This window comes from Pan paniscus, chromosome 6 (assembly GCF_029289425.2).
Source record: "Pan paniscus chromosome 6, NHGRI_mPanPan1-v2.0_pri, whole genome shotgun sequence".
NCBI classification, from domain to species: Eukaryota; Metazoa; Chordata; class Mammalia; order Primates; family Hominidae; genus Pan; species Pan paniscus.
Genome location: NC_073255.2, coordinates 113,327,730 through 113,341,746, shown reverse-complemented (window position 1 = coordinate 113,341,746; position 14,017 = coordinate 113,327,730). Strand labels below are relative to the sequence as shown.

General features: G+C 37.3%; 1 protein-coding gene across 1 annotated transcript in view; it reads right to left on the bottom strand.

Moving 5' to 3' along the window:
• The window catches only part of ASB4 (ankyrin repeat and SOCS box containing 4), a 54,219-nt gene extending 40,651 nt beyond the window's left edge, over nt 1–13,568 (bottom strand). The window contains exons 1-2 of the mRNA XM_003809706.6: nt 13,353–13,568; nt 3,491–3,790 (exon numbers count right to left, since the gene is read on the bottom strand). Coding sequence (XP_003809754.1) covers nt 3,491–3,790; nt 13,353–13,539 — 487 coding nt within the window. The 5' untranslated portion in view covers nt 13,540–13,568. The remainder of the gene's footprint in view (nt 1–3,490; nt 3,791–13,352) is intronic.
• Between the last annotated feature and the right edge of the window lie 449 nt (nt 13,569–14,017).

The window sequence follows — 14,017 nt, the reverse complement described above, 5'->3', positions numbered from 1 at the left end:
AAAACTATTTTTGTCAGTGATAACTCTGTCACCTAATCTAATGAACATCTAATTAACCCTGGGTAGCTATCACTATAGCTGGCCACTCTCTGCTTCTGGAACCTACTACCTCTTTCTTTGTCCTTGTGTTGCCAAAATACTCTTGGATTTCTCCAATTTTACTTATCAGTATATCTTACTCTCCTTTACTGGTTTCTCCTCATCCTTCTAACATTGAAATGTTAGAATTCATTGGGGCTTTTTCATAGATTCACTTTTCTCTACATATACTCTTTATCCAGGTGATTCCATTGATTTCCTTGACTTCAAATACAATCTATAGGCCAACACTTCTGAAATTATAGCTTTAGTCCAGGGCTCTGTTCTGAAATCTATACTTTTATATAAAGTGCATCCTTGACATTTTCACTGAAGTTTCAAAGAGATATGAAAACTCTCATACTTAAAACTGATCTAGGAGGGCTCACTCTATCTGATTTCAAGACTTGATACAAACCTGTGGCAATCAAGTCAGTGGAGCATTAGGGAAAAAAATAAAAAGATATATAGGTCAATGGAATAGGCTGGAGTCCAGAAATAAACCCATACATATATTGCCAATTGATTTTTGACAAAAATACTAAGGCAGTTTGATGGTGAAAGAATATTCTTTTCAACAAATGGTGTTGAAACAACTGGGCATCCATATAAAAAAAGACGAACCTAACCCATAACTTATACCATATAAAAAAATTAACTCAAAATGAATCCTACACCTAAAAGTAAAATCTGAAATGACAAAACCTCTAGAAATAAACATAGGAAACAAATTTTGTTGCTAGGAGGAAAAAAATTGGTAAATTGAATTTATCAGAACTAAATACTTCTTCTCTTTGAAAGATACTGTTAGGAAAATGAAAAGAAAAGCCACAGAATGAAGAAAAATACGTGCAAACTATGTATCTGATAAATGACTAGTATTCGGAATATATATCAAGAACTCTCTCAAATCAATAAGAATACAGGCAACCCATTTTTTTAAAGGAGCAAAAGTTACAGACATTTCACCAAAGTAAATAATATACAGATGGCAAATCAATACATGAAAACATGTTCAACATCCTTAGTCATCAGAGAAATTCAAATTAAAACAATGAGATACCATTACAAACATATTTAGAATGGCTAACATTCTAATGATCTACCCCCCAGTAGAGGGACATTTAGAATGTTAGCCAATATGTTAGCTATTCTAATATGTTTGTAATGATTGCAAACTGATGTTGCCCACGCTGATCTCAAACTCCTAGACCCAAGCAGTTCTCCCACCTTGGCCTCCCAAAATACTGATATTATAGGTGTGAGCCACCGTGCCCAGCCTAATTTTTTTTATCTCACATTATCAAGTTCTGCCAAGCAACTGGAATTCTCATACATTGCTGATAGAAATACGAAATGATAGAAATACTTTGGAAAACGATGTTGCAGTTTCTTATAAATTTACCACATAGCCATCATCCCACTCCTAGGTATTTATATAAGAGAAATAAAAAGTCCACATAAAAACTTGTATGCAAATGTTTATATCAGCCTTTCTTTGAAAACTGACAAAACCTAAGGACATTCCAAATGTCCCTCTACTGGGAGGTGGATCAATTTTGTTGTGTGTATACAATGGAATACTACTCAGCAATAAAAAGGTCTAATTTATTGGTCCATGCAACCATATGGATGGATCTCAAATGTATTATGCTAAGTGAGAGAAACGAGACTCAGAAGCCTACATATTTTATATTTTAATGTATATGACATTCTGAAAACAGGCAAAATTATAGGGACAGAAAACATCAGTGGTTGTCTGTAGATGTAGAGGGGGAGAGGACTAACTACAAAGGGCATCAGGAAACTTTTTAAGATGATTGGCATGATAGTTTCACAAAAATAATATTTCTCAAAATGTTAAATTGTACTGTTAATTTTGCTGAGTGAAAATTATACCTCCATAAACTGACTTTTTAAAAAATGGATTTAATGATTATCCCTACATAGGTGCCTCTTCCTCAAGTTTCTTTACCTCAAAAAATGGCATCACTATCTGCCTATTTTCTAAAACCTGAAACCAGGCAATGATACTTGGGAATTCCTTTTTCCTTCACACCCCACCCACATCCAATCCATCTCCGAATCCCAACAATTCTACTTCCAAAATGTATTGCAAACCCATCTCCTAAACTTCCTATCTGAGCTTGCCCCTGGTGCAAGCCACCATCTTCTCTCACCTAGACTATTACAATAGCTTCCCTACTGGTCTCCCTGCTTCCATTCTTGTCCACCTCCAATCTATTTTCTGCATAGCTCCAGAATAATGACTTTAAAGGAAAATTAAATCATGTCACTGTCTTACTGAAAACTTTTTTGTGGCTCTATTTCAGAGCCCTACACTTTGACCCTCAAAGGCCCTGTAGGATCTAACACATCCAATGTCATCTTGTAACACTCCCCTCTACCCTCTTGTCCTTCCCACCCTACCCCACACCCATGATACTCTGGTCATAGTAGCCTTCTTCTATCTGTTTAATATTCCAAGTTTTATTGCTCTCTTAGCAATTTTGCTCAAGCTATTTCCTATAGCTAGACCCCTCTTCCTCTCAGCGTTCTTTTTTAATGGCTGTCTCCTTCCCATTTGTTTTTTGTTTGTTTTTGTTCTTTGTTTTTTGTTTTGAGACAGGGTCTCACTCTGTCAGTCAGGCTGGAGTGCAGTGGCATAATCACAAGTCACTGCAGCCTTGATCTCTTGGGATCAAGTGACCCTCCTACCTCAGTCTCCTGAGTAGCTGGGACCACAGGTGCATGCCACCATGCCCGGCTAATTTTTTTTACTTTTTGTAGAGATGGGGTCTCCCTATGTTGCCAAGACTGGTCTTGAACTCCTGGGCTCAAGTGATCCTCCCACCTTAGCCTCCAAAACTTCTGGTACCACAAGCATGAGCCACAGCAGCTGGCCGTCCTTTTCATTCTTAAAATTTCAGCCTACCTAGCATAATATCCTTAGAGAAGACTTTATACATTTTATAGTAATTCACTTCTGACATTCTCATTCATAACTCCTGTTTTCTCCTTCATAACACTGTCCCAATTTATAATTATATATTTATGAATTTATTTTGTTAATATTTGTCTCCCTTATTAGAATATACTTTCTTTGAGGGCAGGAGTATTTTCTCTTTTTCATTTACTTAGTGCATTACCTGATGCATAATACGAGCTAAATAAATATTTGTTAAGTAAATGAGTAAATGAATGAACTTCCTGCTATTAGATAATAAGATTTTAATTCGATCATCATTGAATTACCTGAATCAACAGAACTATGTATTTTTTAGGGCCTTCTGTACTAGGCATAATTGCATCTTTATGCTTACTACATCATCTGGGGTAGGTAGGGGTCACAAAGTCTTGAAACCATGAGTGTACAAGCAGACAACAATGTTGGCCACCCAGAAAGGCTTACCTCTCCAAACCAATTGCTTGGCACAGAGAATGGAACTTGGAGTTGTACAAAAGTGCAAAGCTGTGTGTCCACTTAAGGAGTAGCAATTGAGCTTTGCCCCACGATCACAGAGGATCTTAACACAATCCACATTGGCCATTTCACAAGCCACGTGAAGAGGGGTTTTCCCATTGGGTCTACAGTTGATTGTAGCATTGTGGTCCAGTAGCACCAGAAGACATTCCACATGGCCAAACAAGACAGAGAGATGGAGGCCTGTGGCCCAGGAAGACTTCAATTTATAGCTAGGCAACCAGTAACCTGAAAAAAAAAAAAAAAAAGGAAAAGGAAAGTTTAACTTCTTGACCTAGGCTTTCTCCCTGTTTTGTGAGGATTTTTACAAGTATTTTATTTTGGTCACATTTATAAAAGTGGGGTGGAGAGGGGATGACAGAGGTTTTAAACTAATAGCTAATGGGTCTGCAAGCATTTTGTTAAATAGCATATTCTGATATTCATCAGGGGAACAGGCTTTCTCAAGCTCTCACTGTCTCTACTGTTTCTTATTACTGTGTCTTGTTCCTTTATTTACTTTACCTTTCTAGGTCTTGAAGGCATTTAAGTTTGGGATCTTCATTTATGTAATTGTATTTTATTTTGCATGCTGAGTCATTTGAGATGCTTCAAGGATTTTTTTTTTAAAAACTTTCAATCATTGAGAGTTTGTCTTGAATGATTCCAAGGCTGTCAGTTGCAAGCTTATAATTTTTATTTTATCCAAAATCTTTTTTCCTATAGTTGTTGTCAATCCAACATATGAATATATTTAATCTTTTTTAAAAAATTATCACTCCAAGATTTTATTTGCCTGCCTGTTGATTTATGCAATATCGCTTTCCAAAGACGAATTTAAGGCAACTCAACTTTCACACGCTTAAAGATTTTTTAGACGATTTAGAAAATAAGGGCAAAATAAAAAAGTAGGAACATAAAAATGTCAAAAGTAAGACAAATACATACACAAAATATAAACTGTATCCCATACACTAGAATGGCATTGCAAATTTGCCTTTGAATTTCCTAGCAGCCAAAATACACAGGAAAATAAGATATGTTGCATAATTAACTATGTCTACAAGCCATACATAAATGAATTGGGCAGGGGAAGCATAGATGTGCCTAGAACTGAGATCTTCAATAATTTTTCCCATTGGTTTTTGGAAATGTGCATTCTCTCTCTCTGCCTCTCTCTCTCTCTTTTCTCCCACTGATCTCTGACTTCTATACGCTGAGCTGGTCTTTTTTCTATAAATCTGCAACTATTGCCACACTTGACAAGCTATAACTATGATGACTTTATAAACCTTTCTATGTCAATGCCAATAGCCATAGCATTTAAGCTTTTATGAATGGAGAACGGAAAATAGGTACAGAAAGAAAAAATACTGAGGGCAAGAAGATGAAGAGATAGTTCTTCAACAGTCACAGCGTAGAAGTTACTTTAGGGCTGAACCAACAAAATAAATTTTAACATGGATAAATCAAAAGTTTGCTTATAGATTATAAAACTTCCACTTATAAGTACAAAGTAAGCAGACTATGATTTAATGGTCATTTATTTGAGAAACAACCTAGGGATTTGAGTTGTAATCTCAAAATAAGCCAACAGTGGGATGGTGCTGCCAAAAAACTAATACAATCTGAAACTACATTAATAAAAGTGTAGTGTCCAGAACAAGAGAAGTAAACGTTGTATTCTTCACTGATTAGATAAGGTCATAAGAAATCTAGAATATTACGATTACTACTGGGCATTGCCCCTTACAAGAAATGATGAACTACTAGAGGGTGCTCTGAGGATGATGACCACATTAAAAGTGGGCCTGGTGATCAGGTATTAAATTTCTCTCATTTAAGTGAAAAACACTAGAGACATACCACTCCTGGGTATTTATCCTATAAGCATAAACACCCATGTGAAATGTCCTAAAGGACCACTGTATTGCACAACTCCACAAAAAACAACATTTGCATTGTACTCTGTGAAATGTGCTCCTGGACTTAGGAATCTTGACAACCTGGTCTACATACAAGAACATGCACTACACTACAGCATTGTTCAAATGGTTAAACAACCTCCATGTTAATTGATAGGAGATTGCTTAAATAAATTATGATACATCCGTCAATCAAATACTATACAACCATTAAAAAAGGGGCAGTTCTATATAGACTGAAATGGAAAGATCTCAAGATATATTACTGAATGAGAGAAGCAGGGAGCCAAACAGTATACAAACTATGCTATCATATGCAAATATATTTGTAAACACTGAGAACATGAAACTGGTTATAGTGGTGGCCTCCAAGAAGAACTGGGGGGTTGGAGGATCAGGACAGACATGCACTTGTTCTTGTTACAAGGAGGTAACATACCAAGTTACCTCCCTGGCAACTTCTAAATTTAGTATCCTGTGCATGTATTTCTTTTTAACAAAAATAAATAAAATCAAAATAAGCTATTTTCTCTCTGTCCAGAGGGGAAAAAATAATTTAATTTAAAGAAGCTATTTACAAGGTTGTGCACAGTGATTAATCCCACAGGAATGAATGAACTCAACCCAAAGTTTGTCTGTCTTTCTGTAATGTATCCTCCAACCTAGCTATACACACACACACACACACACACACACACACACACACTTTCATCTCTTTTTTACTCCATTCAGAATTCTAGAGCCATCTTGCTTTCTCTCTCTCCCACCTTTCCCTTTATCCAAATCTCCTCTTTAAAAAGAAATCCAGTTATTTCACATTAAGGTCTAATGGACTGAGGATTGTTTAAAGTATGATCACTCTCAGGATTATCTGAATTTATAGAAGAATCTATATTCAGCTAATAGAATTAAATTCTAATATATTACTTTGAGATTCCAGACACTGGGAAGAGATGGTGTTGGATTATATGGACTTTCCATGGCAGAACTAAGTAGTGTCATAGACAGTCTGAGCTGGGGAGCATCAACTCCACGCCTCGTGTGTATGTGTGTGCAAATTGATATGCACACACAATGTATGTACATATAGATTCATTTATACATTTCTATTGAGTTATGTACATTGAATCCCTGTTCCGAGCAGAGTTCCTAAGCTGTATGTCATGCAGCTTGCTTTTGATGATGAATGAATCACATTAACTTCAACACTTAATCAGTCATTTTAATACTCAAATTTCCTCAAAAAGCAACTGGCAAAAACAGTCTTTTCTAACTGCCTAAGAAGTTGGTTCCAGGTCTGAAAACCAGGATGTGTTTTGCCTGCTGATTAACAGCAAAAATTAGGTAGCTCTCTGTGACAACTGATTGGAAATTTGCGCCTGCTTCTGCAATGGGAAGAAAAATGATCCCAGAAAGGAAGCAGCAGAGAGCTGATTAAGAAAACACCATTTTGATGTAAAATCAAAGAAACACAGAATGTTAGCGCTGGAGGGAAGATTATCCAGTCCAAGCCTTTCATTTTCCAGATGAGAAAACTGCCACTTTTTCAGCCTGCTAGAGCCATGGGTTGCCTGCCTCAATCCAAACTCATGGACTCAGAATACCCGCAATGCAGTTTCCATCTGTCTTTGTCTTTGTGGAAGCAGAATAGAATTACCTCCAAGCCTGCTTCACAAATCACAAGGAAAGGAAGAAGATCCTCAATTCATCTGTAATATTTCACATCTCTGATATGGAAATGCATTTGCTAGTTGAATTTTTTTCCTCCTCCTAACTTCCAGGTAGCACCTAAAGACTCTATCCTGTTCGTGTATTATGTGAGTCAGTCATCCTTGGCCTCTCAGTCAGTTTCTTCTGCATCTCCTGTAATCATAAACATTATCTGGTCAATCAGGCTCACAGACTACAAGGTCCTGGAATTCAGCCAACTCCCAGAATGGAGTTGTGGTTACAACTCACCTCTCCTAAGATAGGAATGTGTGTAGGTAGGTGGTAACAAGACACCTTAGCTGCTGCCTCTGGGGAGCTGAAGTGGAGAAATGGCAAGAGGACAGTTTGCAGGCTATAGCTTAGGGTATACTGAAGTGTATCTGGAAGCTGTGTTGCAAAACTTTGGTGGTAATGTGGGGCTAGGGATTTTTGAATAATTCAGCCCTGAGCATATCAGGAAAGTCTGCTGCTTTGAGCAGAGAAAAGAGCAGCCCCTGGCAAAAGGGCCATCAACGTACAATCATCACTTTAAAATGAGGCTGGGCCTACAGGTCACTGTGTAGCAAGTGTGGAAGTAAATACACTTACTGTCATGGAGGACCAAACCCCAGGTAAAGCTATCTTCAAAAACTACCGATAAGGCTGTGCCTGTTCACAATCTTCTGCTGATGCTGATATGTCAAGAGATCAGAATTTGTCCCCCAAAATATAACCACCAATGACCACAGCATGCTAGAAACAGAATTAACTGATGAGGCAGATTCATTTTTTACACACTCCCTTCTTCCCACAGCAAAATTTTCCCAGGGCTTCGAAACCTAGAATGTGATTTATTCCTAGTATTTGTCTTTCAAAAGCCCCCCTCTGCTCACCTCTGCAGACTTCAGGCTGCCCTTTTACTATGTGTTTAGACTTCACAATGGACAGAGGTGAGGGAGAACCAGGGAACCAAGCCCATGGGAGCTAGGGGTGGGAGGTGAAGCAGCGGCTGCCTCCCTCTAATGTAAACCACTCACACGCTACCCCATGTCTAGAGTCTGTGTGCAGTGACAGCTCCTTGCAGAAGAGTTCTGTTTGAATAAGAAGCTCCACTAAGAAGAAAAGAAAAATAGAGATTATTTCCCCTGTGTACAAAACCCACAGGAACTCCCAAATACAGGCCATGCCCATGTGGCTTTGACCATGATACATAATCTGTTTACATAGTTTCACCTTCATAATGTGATTAATTATCTGCATGCCAGAATCTGAACTTAGAGAGGGTCTTGTCAAAGCTTCCATTTTACAAATGAAGATAATTAGTCTGGAAGAGATTAAGTAGTATAAAGTGTCCATGTTCATATAACAAGTACCCACAGAATCAACTCTAACTCTCAAACTCCATTGCCCCCAAATCTTTAAATAGCCATCTATGATCCGAAGGCTACATGCAGTTTACCTCCAAACTGATATCACTTGTAGCTAAAAGTTCTAAAGGAATTTGAGAAGTTTTATCCCTGAAAAGAAAATATGCAGACTAATTGTGTGTGTGTGTGCACGCATGCGTGTGTGTGTTTAATTTAAATCTGAAACCAAAGAGATACGCCCCAATAGCTGGGTAGAAAGCTGCCTAGAAATATAGCAAGGAGCAAAGTGTTTGGGCCTTCTTTTGGAAGAGGGGATTGGTTCTGCTCCAGCGTTTGGAGAGGATGTACACATTTCTAGTAAACCTTCAGCTAAGCCTGGGCTCTGCAACAGTTATCAACTATAATGTTATCTGAGTCAAAAGAACCCCACACGCGAGAAGCCTCTGTTATTACAGCCAAAGGTTACACACACTGCTCGTGGCTGGATTAGCAGACATTTGCTCTGCCTGTGTCCATGTATTTACACAGTCCTGAAGGATTACAGACTGAAGCACAATTCTTGGCTATTTTTTAATAGCTAATATTTTCCAGATAACTCAAAGATCCCCTGGGAAGGGGGGATAAAAGCAAGTTTGAAGTGTAAAATGTAAAAGAAAAAAGTTTGAACATCGAAGAAAGGAAAAGAACCCTAGGATGGAAATGGGAAAGCAGGAGAGTGAATTTCTGGCAAAGAGGAAAATTAGGTGATAAAGAAATTATTCATTCAGAGAGTGGAAATAAGAGCTTTCACAATATTTGGATATAAGTTGCTACTTAGTAAAGGAGACAGAGTACCTGCCAGAAAGTTTTTTAAGTGAAATCATTCATTGGTTATTTTAATTAAAAATATGACTACCAACCAAGGAATCAGTGGCTATGGGCCATAAACGAAGTACTTAAAGTGCATTACCCTGATTAATAAAAAGACTCTGATTAACCTTGCTGACTGGGGCATTTCATACCAAAGAGATAAGTATGAAATTCTGCCTGTATCATTTATGAGCAAAAGCTCATACATCTGAAGGAAGATCAAGTTGGTAAAGCCTTTGGAAACAGTTTTGTGGACAGTCCTTCATGTTTCCAGTATGGAGGTCACCAGTGAAAACCAATAGAAGGGACCTTTGTGTTTTCTTTAAAGATTTCTTCTGTGCTTGACTTCACTCTAAATACTCAGTGGTTGGCTCACAATTAATGTTATATCACTGACATCCCTTGACTTTCAATGACTTATTGCATTTGGCAGTTAGAAAGTCGTTCTTTATGTTTTCTTTATATCGTTTTTATTTTAAAGTGATCATCTGGTAAACGCAATTTTGGCTTACTTGTTTTTGCTTTTAAGACCCATTATCTCCGCCATTCCCAGGGAGGTCTTTCAAATGCCAACCAGCACATTTTAAATGTTTGCTTTACAAAATGTGAGAAAAGTTTCTTTAAATTAATAAAACATGATTTCATCTGCAGATTTTATTATGAAGCTTAAAATAACTTAGAAAAGCAAAGTGAGAGCTCTCTAACTTTAAGAATCATGATTAGGTGCTGGACAAAGACAGGATCCACAGTTTGAACATGAACTCTGGAGGCTGGCTTCTAAATCTGTTCTCTGCCAAACTGGTAAGAGAAGCTATTCAATGAGATGGGCCCAGTGCTACAGAGGAAAGCAGAAATGAGCTTCCAGACTTATTTGTAATCCAATAGCTTTATTCTGTCTTCCTCACAAAATACACATTTCATATTTGCTTATGAGCTAAACTTTTGATTACTGGTGTGCCCAATAGATTGTATAAATTTGGGAAGCACTATTTAGATTTTAGGTGATTTATTTGCCAGCAGAGTTCTGAGTTCCCTTTTCAAAAATTATACACTGACTTTCATATAGGCTTAGATGGACTATATTTAGGGATAAAATTTAGTTACTTCTTAAATCCTATAAAAATGCTGTATGTTCTAAATAAATAAGAATGGTTTAGAATTGATTGTACTACTTTTCATTTTCTATAGGACTATCAAATGTTGAATATAAAATTTTAGTATTGATTACACAAGGAAATTTAAGAGTAGCATGAGATTTGTTACAGGTTTTGTGCATTGTCTTTCTTATTAAGCCAAAAATAACTGAAACCTGAAGATTCCCACACTTTAAAAGTAAACAGGAATGTTCTGTTTCCTCATCTGGATGCTGGTTACATAGGTTTGTTATTTTGTGAAAAGTAATCAAGCTGCACACTTATTTATGCACTTTTGTGGAGAGCTTTTCAAAAGTGCTTTAAAAAAATCAAAGAGCAGTGTGTAGCAGTTCAACAGTGTCCAACGTCCAAAACTTCTCCTTTGATTTAATAAAGTCTCACAAACTTTAATCCAGCCACATACCTTTTAAGGCCACACAGAAATGGGTCCTATTCCTTTGAACTATTTAGAAAAGAACTAACTAACCACTGTAGACTGCTCAGCTCCACGCTGTTGCCTGACAATGACTTTATGACTTAAGAAATTGATATAACCACTTAGATCTACTAGCAGCTAGGATTCTATTTGTCATTTCCATTCCTAACTTTCCATTCCTAAGTTTAAAAGGATCGATGATAAGGCTGGAAGCATGTGAAAAAAATTGGAAGAAACTTTTTTTTTTTCTTTTTGAGACGGAGTCTCCCTGTGTCGCCCAGGCTGGAGTGCAGTGGCGCGATCTGGGCTCACTGCAAGCTCCGCCTCCCGGGTTCACACCATTCTCCTGCCTCGGGAGTAGCTGGGACTACAGGCGGCCGCCACCGCGCCCGGCTAATTTTTTGTATTTTTAGTAGAGATGGGGTTTCACCGTGTTAGGCAGGATGGTCTCTATCTCCTGACCTCGTGATCAGCCCACCTCGGCCTCTCAAAGTGCTGGGATTACAGGCGTGAGCCACCACTCCCGGCCTGAAGAAACTTTTAAGAAAGATGAGGTTTTAACCTGGGTTTAAGACTAAAGAGACAGGTCCTTGTGCCCATGTGCGTATTAAACAGAGTAGTGGAGAAGTGTGTTTCTTTCTACACATGAGTGCAGACACAAATTTCCTGCATAAACCCTAAAAGTAAGACCACAAATTTACTAGTTCTGTGCAAACATCCACTTGGCATACATAAGAATGGAACTGTTCTTTTCCTTTTCCAGAGGGTGTAATTTGCTATCTCCCTAATTGAAAGCCACATCCCACAGTCCTAACACTATGAAAACACCTCAATTCGTGGGAATGAAAATTTAGCTCTATGAGGACCATAGGAGTCATCTCATATTGACAAGAAGAATTTAAAATGTATTTTCTTTTCCTTCAAGGAAGATGACACCGGTGGAAGTAGGAGAACCAACCCCACCTCTCCCCTCCACTTCCCTAGAGCCTGCACCTAAAACTTGGTTTCTTATATCCTCAGAAACTTCCCACAATCTGTGCAACTTGGCCTGCTCAGGAGACGAGAGAAGACAGTCTTTGCAACTCAGGGTCAAATAACTTACCCACTGACTTGAACCTGAGTTATTTCACCCTAGGCACAAATAGAAGCTTTTTAAAAACATCTTAAAAATTAGTTTAGCATTCAGACATTCTATCACTGAACAAAATTATAAGATGAAAGCAATCTGATTATATAGTATACAAATTTTCTAACAGACCCCATAAACTTTTTAAAAAATAGATCCCTTCTTTGTCTTCCCATCAAAATGTTAATGCCATTAATGCCAAAATATTATAAAGCCCTTGAGTAAAAATCATAAACATAGTAACTAGCCTGAACTCTTCTATATGTCCCTCAGAACTGACAATCGGAGGACAGTAAGTTAATGAAGAAATATATACTGTACCATTAGCATTTGTATCTGGAAATGTATTATACTGATGATTTATAGATGGCCAGAAATCATTTTTAAACATTAAAATAATGACTGTCTCTAAATGCTATACACAAGACCTTAGCATCTATATTGTATTAAACATTAGTGACGTTGAGCAGCATGTTTGCAGTATGCTCACCAGATGATCTAACTACTCACGTTCCCCCAATTAACCAGTTGATTTGGGAAATCAGAATCAGTGGAACTCTAATTTATTTCTGATTTATTAAGCATGGGTTCCAGAAAATTCCTTGGTAAAAAAAAAATTGGTCTAATTTTTGTTTTCCTTGGACAGATATTCTGTATTAAACACATCTACAATTTTGAACAATTATTGTAGTCCAGGAAAAAAGTTAACTTTTTGGTTTTGCTGAATTCAGCTTTTGTGCCTGAACTGAAAACTCATTAAAATGAAGAAGACCATGAAGGTGCCTGTGGCACCGCTTTATCCGTTTATTAACCCTCCAAATGTTGGGGAGATTCCTCTTTTTCATCCACATGGACATAGAGAGGATATATCTTTAAGTAGCTGTTAATGGAGAATTAGCAGCCTGTTCTTAAACCAGGTACATTGTCTAAGATAGGGTTTCAACAATCTGCTTAGCCATAATCTAAAAATGTTTTCTTCCTTCTATATCATCATAGTCAGAAGAAAAGTTAAAAACAGAGAGAGTGCATTGCTAAAAATGATTGTCTGGGATTTCAAGTCCTAGGCCCAAGGGTGGGAAAAGAAAAGGAGAGACACAACTTATACATATATATCAGCCCACAATGTGTTTTAGTTTAAAAAGAAAGAAAATATCAATTTAGAAATATTTTTTAAATGAATACTTAAAGAAACAATAAAAACTACTGTTTAGAGTGGATAACTGACACTGTGCATTTTTTTAAAATCATTTTCTAACAGTTCTACAATAACACCTATATGTTTTTACCTTGTTTATAAGATGCCAAAACCATATTCTCATCTTCGACTTCAAAAACAGTGTCCACATCTATTTGCCTTTGGATCAAAATAGCCTTCAATTTTCCGAAGTCATTGGACTTTAGCGCCTCAAGGAAATTTCTCTTAACTAACTTGGCAGCTCCAGATTTAGTGACAGGGGCAGTGGTGCCGTCCATCCTTCCTCTCCCTCTGGAAGCTTTGTTGTGATTTATCAAGAGAACAGCACCGAGCAAACAGGCGCATGCTGGAGAGTCCACAAACTGTCGGCTAATTTTATCCCAAAGTTATGCTGATCCGTTCTATTTATATAGGGATCATTTCAAACTTCAAAATATCCTTCTTGGCTGTCACTACATTATCAGGTCCTTTAAACTGGTTATATATTAACTGATCCATTCAGTAATATATAGTGTCAATATGAAGGAAAGCCCCCGTGATACATTTCCAGGCATGAAATGTCACAATTATTTCTTATATGATCAAAGTAATAACATAAGATTTAAAAGCTCTTAATGCTCTTTTTTTCCCCTCAATAAAAACATCTGGTGCCTGGCTGGAGATCCAGCGTCTTGCTCTGACAAGCCAATATCCAAAAATGAAAATTTGTTACAGTTGTTGATACATTTGCTTCTAAAAACCTGTAATAATTTTGCA